The sequence below is a fragment of the Propithecus coquereli genome, unplaced genomic scaffold, assembly GCF_000956105.1.
Source record: "Propithecus coquereli isolate 6110/MARCELLA unplaced genomic scaffold, Pcoq_1.0 Scaffold247, whole genome shotgun sequence".
Lineage (NCBI taxonomy): Eukaryota > Metazoa > Chordata > Mammalia > Primates > Indriidae > Propithecus > Propithecus coquereli.
In genome coordinates this window covers 686,518-709,957 of record NW_012148030.1, presented here as the reverse complement: position 1 = coordinate 709,957, position 23,440 = coordinate 686,518, and the positions used below count along the sequence as shown (strand labels likewise).

Here is a 23,440-nt window from a genome sequence, read left to right as displayed (position 1 = left end):
CTAATAAGCCTCTTCACCTAGGACTCCCTGCATTAGGCTAAGCTACAAAAGAAAGGGTTGTGATATCTGACTTGATGGCATATGATCACTCCCATTTCATTGAGAACCAACACTTTGGCTCGGAATAAGAGACACCGTTTTGAGCAGGGCCTCCACTTGCTCCTCTTGTTAGCAGTCGATTTCTGAAAACGTGGGCTGGGGACAAGACCGCAGCACTGAGCTGAGGTGGTCCACAGGGTTTCCCCAGAGGTCCTGCCTGCGACACGTGACAGAACATTCTAAGAATGTGATGTTGGAGGTTTTTACGAAACTCACTTTTCAGTTGTCGTCTCAAACAAGTCACATAACTGCTTGAGGTTTTCTAAGTTTATTTTCAACTGTAGGGAGTCACCTTTTCTTCCTCTTTTTGGGGTGAGAGCTTTTTGCCCCCCTTTTGCCAAGTCATTATTCATTAAATTGAAACCAAAGAGAGGAAGAAAAGACGGCACATAATAAAGGACGGTGCCTAAAATAAAATGACCTGCCTTTTGTCCCTCTCTACCCCACCCCCAATATTTACAGTAACTACTGCAAACTGAGCAGGTGCCCAACAGTTTATAGTCCAAACTACACTTGCTCCAGATCCCACCTGCCTCTTGTCACACAAACCGACACACATTTGAGTCAAGAAAATCTTTTTTCTGTTACGTTAATCATCAAGCCAAAGCAAATAGCCTTCCACTTTCTGGATCTAGGATGGCAATTAAATATGAAGACATCACAAATCCTCTACACAAATCAGGGAGAAAAAAAACCCTCTGTACGCTAGGCCAGGAGGTGAGCCTTCACACACCGGGGGGTTGCATCAGCAGTCACACACATAGCAACGTTGGTTCCCCAACTTTGAACTTTCTCATTTTCATAGCCAGCACCACAGACTAGGTGAGCAGGAAATTGACTTAAGTCCTTAGTGTAGGGCTTAAATCATTCCCTATATTACAAGGTCTCAGTTGAAATATTCTGTCTCAATAGCTGTGGGTTTATTTATTTATTCACTCAGTATGCATGTCATTGAACACCTAAGCTCAAGGGAGACCTACCACTAAATAAAAGACCCCAGACACTTCAATCTATAACGAGAGTGAACTAAGTAAATAGATAAAATAATTACATGATATTACTGCTGACAGGCGTGTACAAAGCGGTAAGGCGAAGAGAAGAAGGTAACAAGTGGGAGACGCAGCTGTAGCGGGCAAGGAGGATGCATTATCAGCTCACTACCATACTGCCTGTCTACCCCACATATCCAGGAAAAGTGCAAAACAGTGTTTCCCATTCTATTCATATTCAATAATTAGGGGATTGGAGACATCAGATCTCAAGAGAGTAGTTTCTAAGGCTCTTCACACACAGGAGAAAATGTTTACAAATGCAAAGTTGTTTCCATACACCACTCAGGAAAACGCAGGCAGAAAAACCACTTCACCAGCTCTCCACCCAGAGGAATCCAGACTGACTGGACAAACACCCAGCAGGGGAAGTGAACTTTCGCTGCGACATATTTCCCAGCCCTTGGCGCAATTCCCCAGGCATAACCCCCGTCTCCCATTTGCAGGAGGGAAGTCCAGGAGGGTGGTCGGAGTTTCAGCATTCAAGCATCGCCACCTCTCTCTGGCCCCTCTATGATTCAGCCCTTCTCGGCTGGGTTGCCCAGGCTTTGGAGTGGGAAATTTCGCCAAAGCAGAAAACTGAGTTGCACTCAGTGGCCCCGCTTTGCAACGTGGACGGGCGAATATCCTACCTAAGTCTACCCTTCATTTCCCGTTCCACTCACTTCCCAGCTCCTACACTGCACTTGGAATATCCGCAGATAAAAATGAAACAAAGTGCATCAAGCACCCCATCCGGTGTAGAAACCCTGCTCGCCTCGCTTTTTCGTACACTCCCTCCTAGGTTAAAGCCTGTAACGACTCGGGGTGGGGACGAGTTGCCCCCAGGTGAGTAAAAGTTGTCAAACTCATTGCTGCCGCCACTCCCCCTCGCTCCCCCCCTACACACCCCGGGACCCCAAGGTGCGACGGCACGTGGCTGAGCGCGTGTGCGGTGGGAAGCCGAGAAGGTGTGTGCGCCTGGCGCGGCCCGCCGCCTGGTTAACCCCTTACCTTCCAGCAGCACTTCCTTGCCAGCGCGCTTCAGCGCCTGCACCGCCTCGTCGTGGGTGGCGTCCCGCAGGTCGGCCCCGTTCACCGACAGGATGGCGTCGCCCACGTACAGGGCCTGGGTCTGGTCCGCCGCCAGCCCCTTGAAGATCTTGCTGATGAGGATGGGCATCTTGTTCTCCTTGCCCCCTTTGATGCTGATGCCCAGCCCGCCCAGCTCCTGCTTCAGCACCTTCACGCCGCGCTTCTGGTTCGAGATGGACTCGGGCACCTGCTCGGGCAGGTCGGTGAAGGCGGTGCGGACCCCGGCTGGCGAGTCCGGGGGCTGCGCGCCGCCCGCGCCCGGGTGCCCGGCCCCGGCGCCCCTGCAGAATGAGCCATTGGTGGCGGTCCCGATGCCGTTGTACGCCGCAGCGCCCTCCTCGCAGCTCAGAACCAGGGCGTCCTCGCTCAAGTTCACCAGAACTTTGTGCCAGCGATCCCGCACCAAAACTTCCAGCAGCCCGCTCCGCTGCGCCCGGCCGCCTCCCCCGCCAGCCGGCCCAGCCGCCGCCGCCGCCGCCGCTACCGCCATCTTTCCGGCATTCTTAAAATGCCATGTGATTGCAAAAGGGGGGAAAAGTGGGGAAGGGTTGCGGGGGGAAGGACGCGGGGCCCCGGGGAGCGAGGACAGCGCGCCCCGCAGGGACGAGGCGGGACGCGGGACTCCACTCCGGGAGTTCGCAGACGCGCTCGGCGCGAGTTGGCAGCCGCGGCCAAGCTGGTTCCCCTCGCCCGATCCTCGGCGGGGTGGAGCAACCTAAAAGAAGGAGCGAGCGAACAGGGGAGGGGAAAAAGAGCCAGCTGCCAGTTGCAAAACCCCAAGCTGAGGGGAGCCGCGGAACAGCGAAGCGTCCGTAGGAGGAGGCACGCCGGCGGGGAAGGGCGGGCCCGACCGCCCAGTGGCCGCTCACCTGTTCCAGCCGCCGCAGCCTCGGCGGTCACACGCCGCCCGCTGGCCCAGACCCTCCCCGCCTCCGTCCTCTGCGAGCACGTCGCCGCAGGCACAGCTTCCCTGGCGCCTTCCCCGTCCCGCTTCTCTCCATCGCGTCGCAGCCCCCTTCTTCTCTGCTCTCCCTTTTCCGTGGGCGCCCACGCTGCACCTTTGCCCGGTGTGTGCGACCTGCCTCGGTGCCTTCACCCGGTCCTCCTGAGCCCCTTCTCTTTCACACCCCGCCGGTAGAATTGCCCCTGGGTCTTAACCCTCAGATCCAGGTCTCCTCACACTGCTTCCTCAAAACCATGGCTTCGCTGCCTTTGCTGAGTTCTTACCTGTCTCACCTTTCTGCAAGGACTCTGAGGAAGGCAGACTCAGACCAAGGCCTTTGGCTTTCTGAGAGTCAACAGGCAAAGCTGTCCCAAGAAACCAGAATGAAGCATCAGCGTAACCCATAACCCGAGTGCCCTAAACCTCCTCTCTTTAAATGCAGGACATCTTTTCTACCCGGCTCTGGAGAGGTGCCTCTGCTAGCCCGGGTTTTCAACAGGTCACTGCCTGCCTCAGACCCCAGGGACAAATGTTCTTCCAGCTCTAACTCAATATAAGCTCTATGTTTCTGACCTGTCTTTGTTTTCCTTGTGCAACACCAAATGTCGCCGGGGGCTTTCCCCTCTCAAGATCCCATACAAGAAGTCCCCCATTTAAGAACTCAGTTGGAATGGGTTGTATGTCAAAAGTTCCTTTACAAGTTACTTATTTGGATCTCAAATTGCATTTTTCCAGGGTAACAATATAATCATTGGTTACCTTCCCAGGCCAATTCAGAAATGCCACATAACCCATGTCATAGCTGAAGGTCCCTGCATTCTTCTGTCCCTGAACCTCTCAAACTCTCCCTGGACCCTAAGCAGGTCTAACGGTCCATTCAAGGTGTTTCATACTTCTCATTTATGTACCCTTTCCACTGCTCTCTACTCTTTCTCCAAAAACAAAACAAAATTCACAAATCTGCCAATTCCCAGACACAGCCCATCCAGGCAACAGAAGGAAAGAAATCTTATTGAACTCATTCCCACTGGTGTGTATCATCTTTGAAAGTTCTCTAACTCTTCCAGCATGACTCACACTTTTAATCAAGGATGCTGAAAAACTCTGACGAATCCCTAAAGAGTGGAGTCTGAGCCAGGGTCAGAGAATGAAATGAAAAATTGGACATTTTCTTGAGAAGGGAGAGTCATTGCAGGTCAGAGGGAGCCCTTGGATTCATGATTCTGCTTACAGCTCCCCACCTCTCCTATATTTTTTAACCCAGCAGTTTTCCAAAAGATTTTTACCCTTTCTTGCAAAGGTACTCCAGCAGGGACCCAGCCTCAGGGGCTCTTGAGGCCTTTGTGATGTGCAGGATCAGACAGGGAGCTGATACAGGTGGTACCCAGCTCTGCATCACTCTTCGGTGAAATCAGAGCCTGAGTGCATTCTACCCCAAACACACTAATGCTGTGATAGGTACCAATGTGCCAGTGTGAAGATTTAGAAATCAAAACAGACCTGTTCCTGGCCCAGAAATCCTCCATCAACATCATGCCTGCATCTTGCCTGTGTGGCCAAGCAGTGTTTGAGGCCCAGAAACAACCACAGGTAATTTATCAATTTGCCATAAGAAACTGCAGGCTATGGGATGGGAATTTCTCAGAACCTCTGTGATAAGCACATTTTTTCTGTATAAGCAAACCTACATGGGAAGGAGTATGTTGCTTATTGAAAGTTGCATCAGAATGAGGGGAGACAATTATTTAGTATCATTAGGCCTAAGGCATGCATGTTAGCAAGAGATGGCTTTGCCAATGGAATTATAATTACAGCCCTATTCTAAGTGCTTTACACATATTAACTTAATCTTCTCAGTGATTCTTGGGACTTACTATTATTATCACTCCCATTTCACAGGTGAAGAAGTGGAGGTACAGGTTTAATAACTTGCCCTGGTCATGTAATTAGTAAATGGCAGAGTCAGGATTGGAAGCCAGCTATGAAGAGTCTGGGCTCTTAACCATTGTCTTACACTCTTGAAAATCCTCAAGGCCTGTTAACTACAGGCCCTGTGCTCATCCTCCACTGAGGCCAGCCTTCCCACTGGAAAGGAAACACTGAGGGTGAAGGCCCTTCCCCTAGACCATATGTGCAAGAATAGAAGCAGCCATTGCCTCTGGCTTTTCCTTCTGTCCAAGGTTTAAGGACATACTGCCCTCCCCTAATTGATACGTTTTCTTCTTATTTTTGTTAATAAGTTGAAAGTGGTGACTATTGTGGACATGCTAGCCTAGAAGCCTTTCATATCCTTCAGACAACTGTGCATATCTGGCCTCTGATTATTAACATTCAAAGGTCAACCTTATTGGCCTCATTTCTTAGTTCTTGATGGGACTACTGCACTGCAGTCCGATAACTCTTACCATTAGGACAGACCACACTCTCTTAGATCTCCTCTTTTTTTTTTTTTTTGGAGACAGAGTCTCACTCTTTTTCCTGGGCTAGAGTGAGTGCCATGGCGTCAGCCTAGCTCACAGCAACCTCAAACTCCTGGGCTCAAGCGATCCATCTGCCTCAGCCTCCCAAGTAGCTGGGACTACAGGCATGCGCCATCATGCCCGGCTAATTTTTTTCTATATATTTTTAGTTGTCTGATTAATTTCTTTCTATTTTTAGTAGAGACGGGGTCTCGCTCTTGCTCAGGCTGGTCTCGAACTCCTGAGCTCAAACAATCCGCCCGCCTCGGCCTCCCAGAATGCTAGGATTACAGGCGTGAGCCACCGCGCCCGGCCTAGATCTCCTCTTTTTAAAGAGTAGTCACTGGAATGGACAGAAGAGTCTTCCAGCTTCCTTATCTACAGGTGCAGAATTTGAAGCTCAGAGCAGAGTAACAGGGGACCCAAGGCCACACAGTGAGTTTGTGGCAAAGCCGAGTTTGGGTTATCCTGACTATCAGTCCAACTTCAGTATTTCATAAATTACACCCCAAGTCCATTTTTTTTATCAAATTTCTTTGCCTTAGCTCTGTCCTATGGTCTGTTTCCTCTTTCTGTCCTAAACGTTGACTTCCATTTCCCACTAAGTCAAAACCAGGATTCTTTCTTTCCTCTCTCATGGGATGTGCATTTTCCAAAGATATTTGGGTGGACATAGATTTGCAAGAGTGGATCACACAATTTTTAGCTCCATAGGAGGTAAGGATACAGGACAGAGCAGCATAATGTGGTGGTAGGAATAATATTTATCTGTTTATTCTACAAAGTTGTTTTGTGCACCTGTCACGTCTGAGGCACTGTTCTGGGTGCTGGGATGTGGGAGCAGACAAACTGGCAAAGACCCACCCTGTGAAGCTTGCAGTGTCGTGGGTGGTAGGAGGGTGGAGGTGGAGACAGACTATAAACACATGAGATACTTTCATGTAGACGTAAATGCTAGGAAGAAAATAAAACAGAATAATAGAATCGAGAGTGACTAGGAGTGAAGGACTACTGGTGGTAGCTATCAAGGAAAGCCTTTGTGAGAAGGTGACATTTGATTTAGGCTGAGATATGAATGATAAGAAGACACGAGCCTTGCAAAGATCTAGAGAAGAGGTTCCCCAGGAGAAGGAAGAGCCAGTGCAAAGCATTTGAGAGAGAACCAAACTTGTTTGATTCAAAGGACCAAATGGAGGTCAGTGTGGCTGGGGCAGCTTGTGGGAAGAAGAGAGAGGAAGGAGAGGAGATCAGAGAGAGGCTGGACCAGATCACAGGGCGGGACCTTGAGGAATTACACCACAGACCATCCTCCTTGTTCTCTTTGAGTTTCAACAATTGTGTTTTTGATTTTGAGGATCAGTCCCTTTTCAAATATTACTTCCTATTACCTACTACGTACATTTCTTCTGGTTAGAACACATGTTCCAATAGTTCAGTTTGGAAAATATGATTACTATGTTTTTGAGACTTTCCCAAAGAATAAATTGGGCATCTTTAGGACGATTTTTCCAACATACAGAATGGAGAGTGGATACAAAGTGAATAATGGAAAAGAGGAAATGGAGAACTCTTTGATATCTGGAGGTGTATTAAAGAACACAGTGAAAGAGGAGCAGAAGGGGTCTTTAATATAGAAAACTCCTAAGGTGAGGCCTGGCTATGTAAATACACATGGACTAAACACTTCCTGAGTACCTACTCTTGTAAGGAACTAAGGTAGGTGCTGCAGGCACACCTGGGGATGCAAAGATGATTAAGACAGGAAGACAAACTTGTACACAAAGAGTCCGCTGAGAGAATGAGGCAGCTGTGGTACTGAGTGTGAAATGAGCTTGGAAGCACCCAGCCTCCAGATTCCAAATCATAATTCTGGGTTAGTGACTCTGATTTTAAGAACATACCACGAAGACTGGGGGATGGCACATGGCCAGAAGGCTAAGCAGTTTCTTTCTTCTCTGGTGTGCCCCAAATGGCTAGCAGGTGCATCATCATTTTGAAAGGGTTGGGAAACACCCTCTATTGCATATACCTGGTGTATACCTGCATAGACCTGGGCAGGTCCTTGGAAAACTAGATAGACCATCACACAGATACTCAGCCAACCAGTCAGGCAGGTGAGAGTTATTTATGATTGCTCACTGTGTTTAGAATTTTGTAGTGGGGACTTTTTTAGGCTAATCCAAGGCAGAATTGTAAAGTAGTTAGTTGTTCATCCTTCCTCTTCTCTTACTGAGTTCTACTTCCTTTTCTTCTCTTCCATAATAACCTACTGTTGAAACAAATCTTATACCAGTGTTTTAATAGCTAGTATATAAATTTGCGTCTCTTTTCCTAAGGGGTTATACATTTAAAACTGTGGAATGATGGGTTAGATCCCATTGTAAAGACATGGCAAACATAATGGATCTATGACATCATAGGAGGCAAGCCATCCCACCATATACTAGAAATTTCAGCAAGTGGGCCCAAGTAGGCATAGCAGATATGGGGAGGTAAAGGAGAATAAGAAATCAAAGTTTCATCTATATGCATTGTTAAAATAATATGAAAGGAAATTTAAAATAAGTATTTCAGGACCTTGCTAAACTACTCTTCAGATTCCAAAAGAGGTTAGTTATTAAGTTACTAGAAGAACCTTTACCATCAGAGGTCTATATGTGATGGTACCTCTGTCTACTTCCTTTCTCCACCATTTCCACTTCCTGTGTGGAGTCATTTCTCTGTCCCCCTCCCGTGATTCACGAGAAGTAGCAAACTTCCTGCTTACTCTGCCTCACAACCTGGTAGCCTACTTTTGTTTATAACTCACCCAATCCTCTCCTCTGTGCTCCAGCAGCTTCCTCCCAGACATTCTTCTTGTTAACTCATTGTACTGAACTCAGTCCCTCAGTATTATGACTGTGTTCAAATTCTCTCATTATCTAGGTGGATTTCTCATCTCTTGCTTCTGTTCCCTAACTCTAACTGAAACTTGGGATAGTCCCCAAGTACCACATCCCTCACCCCACTGCCTTCCCTGACAAGGGCCTTAACTTCTTCTACCACTCTGGGAGTCTCTTAAAGGTACACCAATGCTTTTGCTGCCTAGCAATACCTCCATATCATGGAATGTTAGGGCCTTTCATTTTTCATAATTTAACAAATTCTAGCACTTTCTTCAAATTATTTGCTTTCCCCTCACACCTCTAACAATATAGACCTTTTTGGATAACTTAAGCTCCTGGCTCAAGTTTTTTCTTTTCTATGCATTCGTCATTATTATCAGTTAGACATGAATATCCTTAAGGAACTTTTAATGTATTCTTCCCTGAATTTGGCTTGTGATATGGGAATATCCCTTCACTTCTAGGCTTTAGTTTCTCACCTATAAAATGGTAGGATTTGGTTAGATTGTTTCATTGAGCCCAGACTTTTGATTCTATTAATAGTTTGGTAGATGGATAAGGTATAGCAAGAATTAATGATCTAATTAGAAAATCATATGAGATGATTTCATTACTTTCAAGCTTTAGAATCTGAAGTTTAGATATTTAGCTAACAGCAGTCCCTTGTGTTTATGGCAGACAAAGAGAGCTTCATGGAAGAGGCAGGTTTTGAATTGAGTCTTAAAGGATGTGTAGGCTTCAGAGAGTGAGATAAGAGAAAACATTCCTAACATGGAGATCAACTTGGTCAAAGGCAGGAAGAAAAGGTTGTGCAGATTATCTTCATTGATCAGTGGGTTGACCAGCTTGGATGGGTTTGGGGAGGAAATAAGACAGGGATCTGATAAAAAGATAGTTTTATTAGTCAGAATGCTTAGCTCCAAATGATGGAATCCTAACTGATGCTAAATGCAAATGGGAAATACATTGGTTCACTTAGCCAATCTATTAGAAGATCAAGGGAAAACTAGTCTTAAATACAGCTAGCACACTTCATTCTCAGGCTGTGCAAGGCCAAACCGTGGCCACTGGCAGCTTCAAGATACATGGTGCTTAGCTTGGCTTCTAGGAAGGAGAGGACTCTTTTCTCCTAATCCCAATTTGAAAAAAAAAAAAGGAAGAAAGAACTGAGGTGACTCAACTTGAGTCACATGTCCATTCCGGTGGCCATAGATAAATACCATGATTGACACCCTCACAAAAGCCCGGTGGCTAGAGTGGAGACAATAAGCAATTCGCCAAAAGAAAGGGATGTTTTTAGAAGAGCAAGTCTTGAAAGAAGGCTAGGCCAGACCAAACGATAACTCTTCACTATAGATAGGTTGGGACCTTACTGTAGAATTTACCCTTAAAGCACTGGGAAGCCATCTATTCCTGCTAATCAAGGCAGAGGTATAGTGAAAACAGACAGAATGAAGAATAGATTAGTTGGGAAAGACCAAAGTACGTTATCATGATTCCTTGCACACAATAGGAACACAAGTGTTTGGTGAACTGAAGGCAGGAAAATAACTTATGGAGAATATTAAATAGCCTAGGCAGAATAGCTAAGAATTGGTATTTGTGTGGAAATAAAAGAGACAGTTAAAGAAAGATTGGGCAGCTTGTGATAATTTACTGGCTAGTGAACTAGGAAGAGGAGGAGTAGCCAGTGAAATAAAAACTAGCTTTTATTAAATCTTTACACTGTGTTGGACCCTGTATGTATGTAATATTATTTCTAGACAGTAATTATTTGAGGTAGGTAACATTATTTCCATATTACAAATGAGAATGTTGAGCTTGACAAGGAGTGCCTATGAACATTTGAGTTGGGATTCAAACTTGGGTCTAACTTAGATCTGTTTTACCTCAAAGCTTATGCTCATTACTGTTATAATATATCAGGCATGAACTTAGATGGCCAGAAAGAAGGTGGGAGAACTTATCAGGAGGTGATGTGGGCTCATTTTAGATTTGTCAAGTTGGAGGAAATGGTGGAACATGCAGCAAACTATGACCCATAGACCAGCTGCCTGTTTTCATAAAGTTTTTTGGAACACAACCACGCACAATCATTTATATATTATCTATGGCTACTTTTTGTGCCAGAATGGCAAGCAGAGTGGAATAATCCTGACAAACCATAAAGCCCACAAAGCTTAAAATATTTCTAGTCTGGCCATTTACAGAAAAAGAATAATCTCTGACACAGTCTATGAAAATGCTCGGAGAAGAACTGGAGCAACTTTAAAAGTAGGGAAAACTGGAAGTTAGGGTAAGGGGCATTGGTCTGGCAAATGCAGTCACCTGTCATTTACACATCCTGAGAAATGCATTGTTAGGCAGTTTCATCATTGTTGGAACATTGTAGCGTGTACTTACACAAACGTAGGTGGTATAGTCCACTGCACACCTAGGCTGTATGGAATAGCTCCTGGGCTACAAACCTGCACAGCCTGTTACTGTACTGAATACTGTAGGCACGATGGTAAGTGTCTGAGTATCTAAACACAGAGAAAGTACAGTAAAAATACCATATTATAATCCTACAGGACCATCAACGCACATGCTGTCATTATATAGTCTCTACTCAACCATAACATTGTTATGTGGCACAGAATTGTAAGTCAGCATTCAAGTCCATGGTGGTTTTATATTGTATACAAAGGAAACAAAAAAGAAAATCAGAACCGACATTGAAGAGTGCCTACCCTGGGTCAGTATACCATGTTTCCTCTTGTGATCTTCTCATCAACTCTGTGAAGCAGAAGTCACCCAAGTTTCATAAATGGGGACTTGGAACACTGAGAAATGAAGAAACCCCCTCAAGGTCACATTAATCACAGGTGGAAGGATTGGAATTCATATTTTAGTTTGACAGAGTCCACATCACGTCCCCATTTCTGCTGGGCCACGCTGCCGCCTTCCCCACATTTTAGGTTTCAGTCAATTGAAACTCAGATTTTATATCCCTGGTTCTCTCAGTGAGGGCCTTTGAAATTACTTTTAAAGGGAAGCCCCCAAGAGCATTAACCTCTCTTCCAAAGAGTGAGTCTTTGGCAGCCCTACATTGTTACGTTTCAAACTCTGTCCCACAGGCTTTGGGAAAGGTTAAAAATTGGGGCTGTTCCTCTCAGAATCACCAACACTGATGCCCCCAAGTAAAGGCAGCTTTAGATTATGGTCAGAATTTCAGTAAGAATGCAAATACACTTTACTGCCTTTTATTTTCTTTCCAGAAAGTCAAGCAACCGAAAAATTTGTTTTGGGATTGTTGGGAATTCCTTCCTTCCTTCCTTCCCTACTTCCTTCCTTTTTCCTTTCTTGTCTCTTTATTTTTTTTAAAGATAGAATTTTTTTGTACAATAGAATTGACTTAGAGTGAACTTAGATTCTCTCACAAACAGTCCTTTACAATCAGTGAGTTCTGAAATTCTTTCAAGGCTAAAGATATTGTGATTCTTCTTTGGAGAATGGTGAAGCTTGTGACAGGAAGAGAATGATGATGATGATGATGATATATATATATATTTAAAAATATATAAGTATTATATATACATGCATCATATATGTGATTATATAAGAATGTTTATTCTTTACTTTCAAAAGGAAATACATTCTCTTTCAATTTCCTTGAAACAATCTTCCCTCTAGCCTTCAATTCAGCTTTCCAAATTCCGATAGAGACATAACTATAGAAGAGATATATCTCTATTACAGGCAAAACAATGCCGGCGCCATGATAAATGGCCCCAGTGTGTTGGATAATTATCAGAAATGGTGAGAGATGTGCAAAACTGGGAAACACAAACTTTGTGCGAGGGAGCAGCACTGCTCAGATCCAGCCGTCAATTGCTGCCGTTCGGGAAAGCATTGGGCCAGATCTTCTGATTTTCCAAGACTGTCCAGAAATATACTTTTAAATGATTTTTTAAATTTGGCTCAAATTGTGTAAAATATCATTTGGCCCCACAAATAAAATAAAAGACAAGCAAACCAAAAAGACTCCTGCAGGCTGGATGTGGTCTTTAGCTCGTGAATTTGTACCTCCCAATGTAAGTCATTGAATTGGAGGCCTGAATTTCTATGTGAGTCTCTGGGCAGTTTGCAGAGGGTAAGTCTAGCCTCAGTACTGTGATCCAGTCTCATGTTCTGATAGCATGAAGTCTTCGAGATCCAAGGACCACCCATCCCTACCAGTACAATGCATACAACACTGCAAGGTAGGCTTTTTGGCCACGAGCCAGCCGGCCTTCCTTCTGCTTCATGGTATACTACATCAACCTGCACCAGTGCCCACACCCTGGACAGAAATAAGATGGCAGACATTTTTTTTTTCTACCGTATGATTCCACATGAGACTAGCTGCTCTCATATTAAGTTCTTTCAAAAAGGCAAGGAATAGCTAGCTATCAGATAGTAATTTTCTACCTTTTTCCAAACTCCCAATTGTCAAATGACAAACACCTTCACAGACTACCAGCAGAAACAGATGAAAAGAAACCAAAACAACATTATTGAAAAAGCTTCAAAAAGGGGACTAGTATAGAGATAAAGTTTGAGTTTACTTGAATCTACAGAGATGCCAGAATTTTCTTCACTTTTCATTCTCCATAAATGTAGTCAACTCAGAGGAGAACATTTCTGGGTAGGCACCTGGACTTTGCTACCATAAATGCTCCTGATATTTTAGAAATTAGTTTTAGCCACAGCAGGGTTAATCAAGGTACAGGGTGAGAGTTTAGAGAGCAAGAAGATCTGGCTTGTTGTCGTAGCCTTGGGGAGCACAGCCTGACCTCCTGTCCTCCCTGGGTCATGCAGAGGAGGATGAGATTATGATGCATTTCAAGGCTTCAAACCCTAACAATGCTGGGGGATTGGGCAGTTTCCAGGAGAAATAGCTGGCTTCTTTCTTCCTTTCCTAGGTAATTATAAGAAGTATAAATTATCCAGTCATTCTCAGGTCTTTCATTTTTATATTATATTACCGTTTGAAAATGTTTTCATTTCAAACAGTAATATGATAATGATGGCCATTGATTCTCAAAACATCCTGGAAAGGTAGGCAGGTCAGGTGTTGGTAAGCACAATTTACTGACAAGGATACAAAAGCTTAGAAAGTGTGAGATTTTACCAATGTTACTGTAATTCAGGTTTTCTTAGTTAAACTTCTGTGGTTGTGTTTTTCAATATCTGGAGAAACACCATTTCATACAATACTGTGCCAATTTTGTTGAGACCATCAACTTTTGAAACTGATTCATAGGTCTCTCTCACCTTTCACCTCAATATTATGTAAACATCCCAATAATTTCAGAAGTAATTATTGACTTATCCATAAACAGCCTGTGCTAGACAATTGCATGAGATTTAAAAAAAGATAGGACTCAGTTTCTGTTGTCAAGGGATGGGCAATTTGGATTTTAAAAGAAAATAATTACGTGAAACTACCAGAAAATAGAGGTAAAACTAAGAGTAATAGGTCTCATACCATGTGTCAAACACAGAACTAAGTACTTTACATATATTATGTGATTTAATCCTTGCAACAACTCTCCAAGGCAGTTGTAATTATTCACCTGACAGTGGGAGGAACAAACTACTGAGTAATTTGCCCAAGGTCATAGCTGGCTAATGACAGAGCTGGGATTCAACCCCTTTCTGCCAAAGGTCAAGATCTTGGAGAGTTTCACTGTGCCATTCTGACTTGCTAGACACACACGGGAGCCTATTGTGGTGGCGACTGAACACTTAAATGCCCAGGAGAATGTGGAAGTTGGGCATTCTCAGAAAAGAGCAGGGCCAGAGAAGTGAGTTGTTGAGTTGGAACTTGAAAGAGATGGTGAGCATGGATAGGTACAGACTGGGTGTTGGGGAGGAGGACATGGGTGGATTGGAAAAACATGAGGACGCGTGGGCTGATTGGTTGGTGCTGTGTAATCCAAAGTCACTCTCAGCAATCAGATGGCTTGCTGGCTGGAGAGCTATAGGATGGCACTGGCGGTGTATTCTTGGAGCTGGCTTTATAACTGTGCCTCTTTGTTCTGAAGGGGAATTTGTTGCTTTTGCCAAGTGCCCTAGCTTCCTGAGTTCAGGCACTCCCTGGGGTGAATGAAAAGCAAGGTTTTGCAATATCTGTGGGCGGAGAGCAAAGGGGTTCTCCTGAGTAAGGAAGAGTGGGTTGAACTATGCCTTTTTGTAGGGAATTGTAGAGGAGAGTTTAAGAGGCCTCTTGGGGTTGTTACACACACTGGTTTCACAACACAGAACTTTGCACAAGTTCTTGAAAACATGATTTGAACTTTGAACCTTCCAAAATCATGACCCATAGATATATTTTACTCGATTGGCATGTTTTGAAAAATTGGGAAATTTCACCTAAAAATTGGTTTTCCAGTTTCCTTTGGAAAAAAATAAATCAGATGCCAGTCAACATGAGTCTATATTCCCTCATGATAGCAATAGCTATACATACACAGTGTCTATTATGTTCCAGGCACTGTTTTAAGTGTATTGATTTTCTTAACAATCACATAAAGTAGGAATGATGGTTATCCCCATTTTTTAGATTGAAAAACTGAGGCACAGGGAGGGGATTAAATAAGAAGTAAAGAACTCCTGATGCTACTGCTACTGCTGCTGTTATGACTGCCACTACTAACAATATAATAATAATAATAATATACAATAACAACAACAATAATAATAGTACAGCCCTTTACTATTATAATATACTTGCTCATTTGGTCTCCACAATAGCCCGGAGAAGTAGAAAGCACAAATCTTCTTTCTTCAATTTCACAGATGAAGGAATGGAAGATTAGAGAATTTAAGCCCAGAATCTGACATGAGTAGGTGGCGAAGCTAGAGCTAAAACCTGGTTTTCTGAACTCCACTTTCTCTATTACTTCCTCCGTATTTTGGAGCTGCAGTTGGTGCTTGGAGGTGATGCCTGGAGCTCTGGGAAGTGTATCAGCCAGAGTGAATCTCGTGGGCTGTGGATGGCCCCAGCTCAGGAGACCTTACTTCCTGGAGGATGCTGCCCCTCTCAGCTGTTCCCACAGTGATTCAACTCTGACATGCGATGGCAGTAAGATGGTAGAACTTGGTGGGCTTTCTGCAGAGCCCTTACTAAAGAGTAACATTTCTCACCAGAACAGGTTGTGCTGTAGGAGACCCTGGACCTCATGCTAACTTAGAGAGGCTTAGAGTCATATAACCAATCCCCCTGCCTCATGGAGGAGCCATGGCTTTGGAAAAGAAGGGCTCCAGTTTTTCATTCTGTCCCCTAAAGACCCTAGATGGGCGAGTCTACATCTGCCCACCCTATCCCCTCCTCCACCTACTTAGAACAGGGAATTTGGAGCCAGGACACTCAGGCCAAGGTGCCAACTGAATGGCCGATGTCAGGAACCTGCAGGGGGTTGAATTACAGCAGGGGTCCCTATGTGAGGCAGCCCAGGGCACAGAAACCCAGAGTTCCCAAGGAATCAGCAAGAGTCAAATACAGGAAGGACATAAATCAAAGACATTCCATTAAAGAAAAGAAATAACAGGGATGATAAATTTCTAGAAAAGTCCTCAGCTTCATTTATAATAAAAATTAAAAAAATAAAAGCGTTATTTTTCATCTCTCCGGTTGGCAACAATTTAAGAAGTTTGATAACACCCAATCTCCAAGATAGTGTGGGAGATAGAACCAGTTTCCTATCAGTGCGCTGCACATTAAAACAAAACAACGTCTATGATGCATATACACTTGGACCCATGAATTGGATTTTGAGGAATTTTTATGACATATATACTCACACAAGTGCACAAAGATACCTTGCAAGGAAGTACAATGCAACATTTTTTTTTCACAAGAGTGAAAACCGGGAAACAATTTAGATGCCCGTGGTATTCACCAATACAAGGCAAAATATTTTTTTTTTAAGAGACTAAGTTTCACTCTGTCACCCAGGCTGGAGTGCAGTGGCGTGATCATAGCTCAGTGCAGCCTCAGACTCTTGGACTCAAGTGATCCTCCTGCCTCAGCCTCCCGAGTAGCTGGGACTATAGGCATGCCACCATGCTCAGCTCATGTTTAAATTTTTTTTTTTGTAGAGATGGGGTCTTTTGTAGAGTTATGGTGCCCAGGCTGGTCTCAAACTCCTGGCCTCAAGCAATACTCCCACCTCGGCCACCCAAAGTCCTGGGATTACAGGCATGAGCCACGATGCATGGCCCAGGCAAAACTTTTTAATAATATCCAAATAATATTTAGCAAAAAAATAAAGTAGTAGAATAGTATGTATAAACTATTCATAAAACAACAAAAGGACATATGTATATCCATGCCTCTCTTTCTCAAAGGATCTCTCTATCTCTCCTCTCTTCATATGTCTCTACATGCATCTCCATGCACAGAATATGTCTGAAAGGATGCAGAAGCAAGAGTTAACAAGGGTTGCTAATGAGAGTGAACAACGGAAGACCAGTGTGGTCAGTGGGCTTTGAGTTTTTACTTTATTGACTCTTACAACTTGAATCTCTCTCTTTTTTTCCCCCATTCCTATGTAAAAGCAATACAACTTGGTTATTTCTAACAGTGAATTTTTTAGTAACTAAAATATTTTAAATGAACTAATAAAGGAGTAAAATAAACAAGAATAACCCTATACCAGGAAGATCAGGTGCTATCAACATCAAGTCCAAATCATCAAAAGTACTTATGATAATAACATTAATAATAATAGCACACACTTAGCATTTCTTTGTGCTAGACAATATTTTAAGCACTTTATATACATCAACTCACTTTAGACTTCACAATAAACCTGTGAGGTAGTTACTATTCCTATCACCATTCTAGTGACGAGGAATTGAAGCATAAAGAGGTTAACTTACTCTAGGACACGCAGCTGGTAAGTGGTTGGTCAGGTGTGGACGAGGGGAATCTGGATTTTCTCTCTAGGGAAGGTGGAAGACCCCCGAGTTCACAGCGGAACTGAGGACTAATCTGGAATGGACAAGTAAGAGCCAGGAAATCGCTGTATCAGCCTTGCAAGGTTCTCTGCTCACATTTACCAGCCATGGGCTACCTGATGGTATGTGAGTTGAACTGCCTCGGAAAGCCAGAGAGACAGTGTTTCTCCCCACGTGAATTTGGCTAACTTGATTATTGCATCAATTAGAGTTAGGGGGAACTGTTAGGAACCCAATACGATTATTGTTTAAGTAAGATAAAATTTTATTTTTTTTGCCCACGTAAAATAAATTCAGCAGTAGTCCAGAGCTAATTTGATAGCTGTACGAAATCAAAACTCGACATTCCCTTCAGCTCTCCACCTACCAGCCCTCACATGTGTCCTTCATAGTCACTGTCGAGATGGTGACTGGAGCTTCAGCCACAGCAGCCCCCTTCCAAGGAGCAAAAGAAGGGGACCAGAAGGGCTGCACACCAGACACTTGAGCATGCCTCTTGAAAGCTGCTAAACGGCAGTTCCCTTCACACGTCACTGTTCAGAACTTTAGTCGTTTGTTCATAGCTTAGGAAGCTCATAGTTAAGGAAGCTGGGAAAATTAGTCTTTGTTCTACAGACAGTCATTTGCTTGGATAACAGTTTTGGGTTCTCTTACAAGCCAAAAAGGGGAGAGTGGATTTTAGAGTAGGCAACTAGCAGTTCTTCCAAAAGTTACCCATTCACGGGTGTTGCGAAGAACAGAGTTCTCATCCTATAGATTTCAAAGACGAAACACCATTCTGCTTATGACTTCGATCTAAGTACCTGACAAAGGGTGCTTTGGGGACCTGGGGCTCCTAAGGCTGCAGGGTAGGTAAGCAGACGCTCAGCAGGCAGGAGGGGCTCTAGGCAAGGTTGAAAGTGCTGAGAAAGTAGGTTCCACTCCCTTCACACTTTCCACAAGGTCAGACTTGGACTTTGAGAATTTTACTTTCTTAGAGCCTTTCCCACAAGAAAGCTTCCGCACCACAATTTCTACAAGGGCCTTTAACTTCTCGTCTTTAGAAAGAAGAAGGAATGTTCTAGGACTCATCCAGCACCTCCATGTAGTAGGGAACTGGAGGGTCGTTTTCTAAAGTCATCCTTTTCCTTGTCATCATTGTCCCCATCTGGACTTAAAGAGGAATGAGCTTCTTACCTCAGAGGGATGTGTCAGAGAATAGCGAGGGGAAAACAAAACAAAAACAAAACAAAGTTCAAGGCTGAAAGAAAAAGAAGTGAAGTCCTGCTAAATATGTCAGAGTCACAGCAGGGCAGGCAGACTGTAATGGGTTCTAACTGGCACCCCCATATGCCGTAACATTCTTACTTTCAGCTAAGTGGCACACTGGGAAGGTGAGAAATTTTTTTCTACCTTAGAAAACATCAAAGAAAATGTAGTAATTCACACTTTAATAAAAACAAAATAAAACCAACAAAGCTCCTAGCCATCACAGAGGACGAGAAAAACTGCAAGAAAGAATTAGAGAGGAATTTGGGCATAAAATCATTTAAGGCAGGGATTGACACTCAGTGGCCGGGGACCAAAGCTGGCCTGCCACCTGTTTGTATGCAGTCTGCTTCTGCACAGCTAGGAATGGCTTTTACAATTTTAAATAGTTGAAAAAAATCAGAAGAATATTTCATGACACAGGAAAACTATATGAAATTTAAATTGTCTGTAAATAAAGTATTATCAGCCATACCTATTGATTTATGTATGGCCCATAGCAGTTTTCAAACTACAGTGTTAGAATTAGGAGTAGTTGAAACCAAGTCTACATAGCCCCAAATATTTATTATCTGGCTGTTTTATAGAAAACTTTGCTGAATCCTGATTTAAAGCACCAAAAAATGCATGCCTCCATCCTCATCCTTTAAAAGTTGTACGAGCTCATAAAAAATGATTTCTTAAATGTTCAATGTCCTCATTGTTCAGAAGCAAGTGATAGTCTATTTCACAGGCTGTTATGAGGATGAAAGGAGCTAAGTTATGTAAAGCACTTAGCATAAATCCTAGAACATGGTAAGTGGTCAATAAAGGGTGGTTGTTATTTCCTATCTTGGTGGCTAATTTTTAACTGTCATTTGAGACTCAGCTTGCTGCTTGAGCTCTCCTTGACAAACCACCCCACCCCCTGCCCCAGCTGTATTAGGCATCCTCCTCCTGTGCTCACATAACGCCCAGTGTGCGTTTCAGTCATTACTCACCGCATTATATACTAATTATATGTTTTATGTGCCTGGTCCCTGCCATGAACCATAAGTTTCTTGAGTCAAGGGACCATAACATATGTTGTGATTTTTATTCTCAATGGCTGTCACAGTGAACATGACATAGCAGTGTTGGAGTTTTGGGGGTGGTTTCTGCAGCTAGGTTGGAGGATGTTGCTTCCTAGTGCTGAACTCCGGAATTAGATACACCTACCCACTCAATCACATTTACTACTGGGCGAAGACAGGCCTCCCCTCTCAGAGGAAGAGCCCGCTCCATAGCTCTTAAGGAATAGAGTTGACGTGTTCCTTCTCCCAGACTCCTCTGTTAGTTAGCTCAATTGCTTCTCTCCTGGGGAAGGCGGCCAGGAGTGTGACTCCAGTGGAGATGCTGCTATGTGAAAACATGAAGTAATGGAGGATAATGCTCCCTCCTAGTGAGTGGGCACTCCTTATATAAAAGCCAAATGAGTGATTCTCACAGGATAGGTCTCTAATTTATCTCACTCTCTTTTCACTGTGCTCTAGAATTTTTCATCTTTGCCATGTGAAAACCAATGGTGCCCTTTAGGCAGTCACCTAAGCTATATTGTTGCATGGGAAATATGGAGAAGGGCTTCCTGTTCTTTAATATTTTTCCAACATTTATCTGTTCACAGGCCAGAGCTTTGCCTAACATAAATGAATATTAAAAACTTCAACAACTCATTATTGCAAACCCCACTGCTGTGTAAGTGCTGGGTTCTGATTGGAAAGCGGAAAGTTAAGAACAGACGGCCATTTCTTTTCATGGATGGTCCTTGTCTAAAGGAGTCGTTGTGGGACAATAAGAGAACAAATGGGATAGAAGATCATACCAGAAGGAAAGAATACATTTAGGAAGACTCAATAAAGGTTTCCCAAACCAAATGATGTCTGGACAGAGTTTTGAAGGAAAAATTAGAAGTAATAACTATGTGGCAAGACAGGGAAGGAAATTCATTACAAAAGGCAGATTGTCAAGGACATGGAAGTAAGAAGCAGCAAGGTGAGTTCTGGTCACTCCAGGTAACTTGCCTTAGGTGGCAGTAAGACACCAACGGTGGTGCTGCAGGGTCCTTGTGCTATTTCAGTGTAATCTGTGTCCTTTCAGGTCTCATTCCAAACATGAGTAAAACCAATTACATTAAAATTCAAACCCAAATTTTCTGCTCATGACACCCTCTTGCATTTCTGTGGTACCTCAAGTATATGCTCCAAATCTCCCTTAGATTTTCTGAGATTCTCCACAAGGTCCACAAGAGATGGACCTGCTCCATTCTGCCTCTCCTGGTAATGCTGCTTCTTTGCTTACCTGCAACACTGGGGCACCTCCAAAGCTATGAGGTGCCATTGACAACATGCTCCTCATCATCCTCAGGGGACTCCATGGCCCTCCAAGAAATGGGAAGATTTCCTCTTTCCCCAACGCAGGACCACAGTGTCTCCAGTGGTACTGTAGCCAAACTGCTTGTGCCTGAGCTTTCACAAAGATCCCATAAAACTGCTCCTTTACTTTTTATTTATGGCTCCTTTTTCCACTGGGTTCATGTCTAGGGCCTGATGATGGATTGGATTTCAGAAAGCTCACTGTCCCTGCCATTGTCCTCCTTCCTATGTCTTCTCACACATATTGCTCCTTAAACATCCATGACCCCCAGAGGGCATCGATTCATGTTATTAGAGCTATCAGTGTCCAGGCGAGAGTTGAAGCCAGATGAATAGGTTAGATCTGCAGAGAACATAGAGGTATAGTTAGGAAGACAATAATAAATGAAACCTTGGTGTTATGGACTGAAATTTGTTTTTTCCCAAACCCCTGCTAAATTCATATGATGAAGTCTTTAACACCTAGTACCTTAATATGTGATTATATTTGGAGACAGGGACTTTGAAGAGTAATTAGATTAAAATGAGGCCATTAGGGTGGGCCCTAATCCAGTATGACTAGTGTCCTCGTAAGAAGAGAAAGAGAGACCAGGGATGTGCATACACAGGCCATGTGAGGACACAGCAAGAAGTCAGCCATCTGTAAGCCAAAGAGAGAAGCTTCAGGAGAAACCAAATCTAATCTTTGGACACTTTGGTCTTAGACTTCCAGCCTCCAGAACTGCAAGAAAATAAATTTCCATTATTGAAGACACCCAGTCTATGGTATATTGTTATGGCAACCCTAGCAAATGAATCCACTGAGGGTACATCAATGTTAAAAAAATTGGTGCTGTTGGGGAAAGAAGGTGGGGTGAGAAGAGGACGTCCTTCTTTCTGGCTTGTATTTCTGCATCGAGGGAATTCCATTAGAGTAACAGCCCTGACCTTTCACTGCCCTGTCAATTAGAGAGTACAGGAGTTTCTTCTCAGATTGGCAAGTTCAAAAGGAGGAATTGTCCTTCCAGAGCAGGGAAGGCTCAGTCCTTTCTTCCTTGTCCCCTTTGGTACCTGCCTCTCTACAGAGAGCTCTTCAAAAAGCAATTTAGAAATGCCTGCCCCCATTGGGAGGCCTGTGAGAGTTCACCACTGCCTGGCACTCAGTAGACATGTCTGCCTACCCCTCAGTTTCAGTTTTAGGAAGCTCATTGTTCTGCACATCTAAACCACGTCTCTAATGCAGCTTTTATCAATAAGTACAGCTTACATTTTTATCTCCACTTGCCTGACTTCCCTGCCTATATCCTAGTTGGCTCCAAACTGATTCAAGAAAAGAGGGGACTATTTAGTGGGTCCCCTACAAACCCACAATAGAAGGAAAAGGAATTTTCAAAAGATACTTAGAGTTTGCAACCATAAGAATAGGAATCAAACCAGAAGGGCGTGTAGAGTTACCAAGTGCAGTGAGAGTCTCCATGGTGGCCAATAGCACTCTGTCTTGGCAAAGAGGTCAAGGAAGATGAAGACTGAAAAAGTGCTCATTGGACTTAGCAACAAAAAGGATATCAGTAACCCCAGCAATAGCTACTTTAAGGTTTTGTGGGTAGGATGGGAAATGCCACAGTGCAATGTGTTGAAGAAGGAATAGAGGCAGTAGACTTTGACTCCTCTTTCAAGAATCTTGGGAAAAAGCGGAGTAATTGGGTAGTAAATAGAGGGAACTTGTATTTGAAGAATGAGTTTATTTTAATGGAAAGGACTTGAGCTTGCTCACATATGGAGAGAAGAGAGTGAGTAGAGAGACAAGTTGAAGATATGCCGTTGAGAAGATCATTGATGGAGGGGCCTTCCCAAGAAAGCAAGAAGGATCCTATGGCCTAATGTATTATTATGCAAAATTATTCACTCCCTCTTCCCTGTAAGACGATTAGACATCACCATCCCATTGACTCTGGGCTTGGCCACCTGACATGCTTTGGTCAGTAGAATATGAGTGGACTCGACATATATCATCAGCTCTGTTGTTCTTCCCTTTTGCTGTGAAGATGATGTGCTCTGCCTGGGGTCTGCTCTGTCTGCCTGCAACCTGGAATGATAACACTTGCAGAGTAGAGGTGCAACTTAGAGCAAGTTATAGTTGGCCCAGCAATGACACCATGCAACTGAAATGTACACCTTAGAAGTTGTAAGTCCCAAAGATTTGGAGGTTTATTATTACAGCAAAGATGACTAATACAGATCCCAAACACAAAGATCCCAAAGTCAAAAGAGCTTTCAAAACGGGGTTAAAAACATTTCTTATACTGAAGAGGGATGGAAGGAAAAA

At 43.7% G+C, this 23,440-nt stretch overlaps 1 protein-coding gene across 1 annotated transcript in view; it reads right to left on the bottom strand.

Moving 5' to 3' along the window:
• Positions 1–3,002, bottom strand: part of SNTB1 (syntrophin, beta 1 (dystrophin-associated protein A1, 59kDa, basic component 1)) — a 246,229-nt gene extending 243,227 nt beyond the window's left edge. Inside the window, exon 1 of the mRNA XM_012646567.1 lies at positions 2,142–3,002. Coding sequence (XP_012502021.1) covers positions 2,142–2,712 — 571 coding nt within the window. The 5' untranslated portion in view covers positions 2,713–3,002. The remainder of the gene's footprint in view (positions 1–2,141) is intronic.
• Between the last annotated feature and the right edge of the window lie 20,438 nt (positions 3,003–23,440).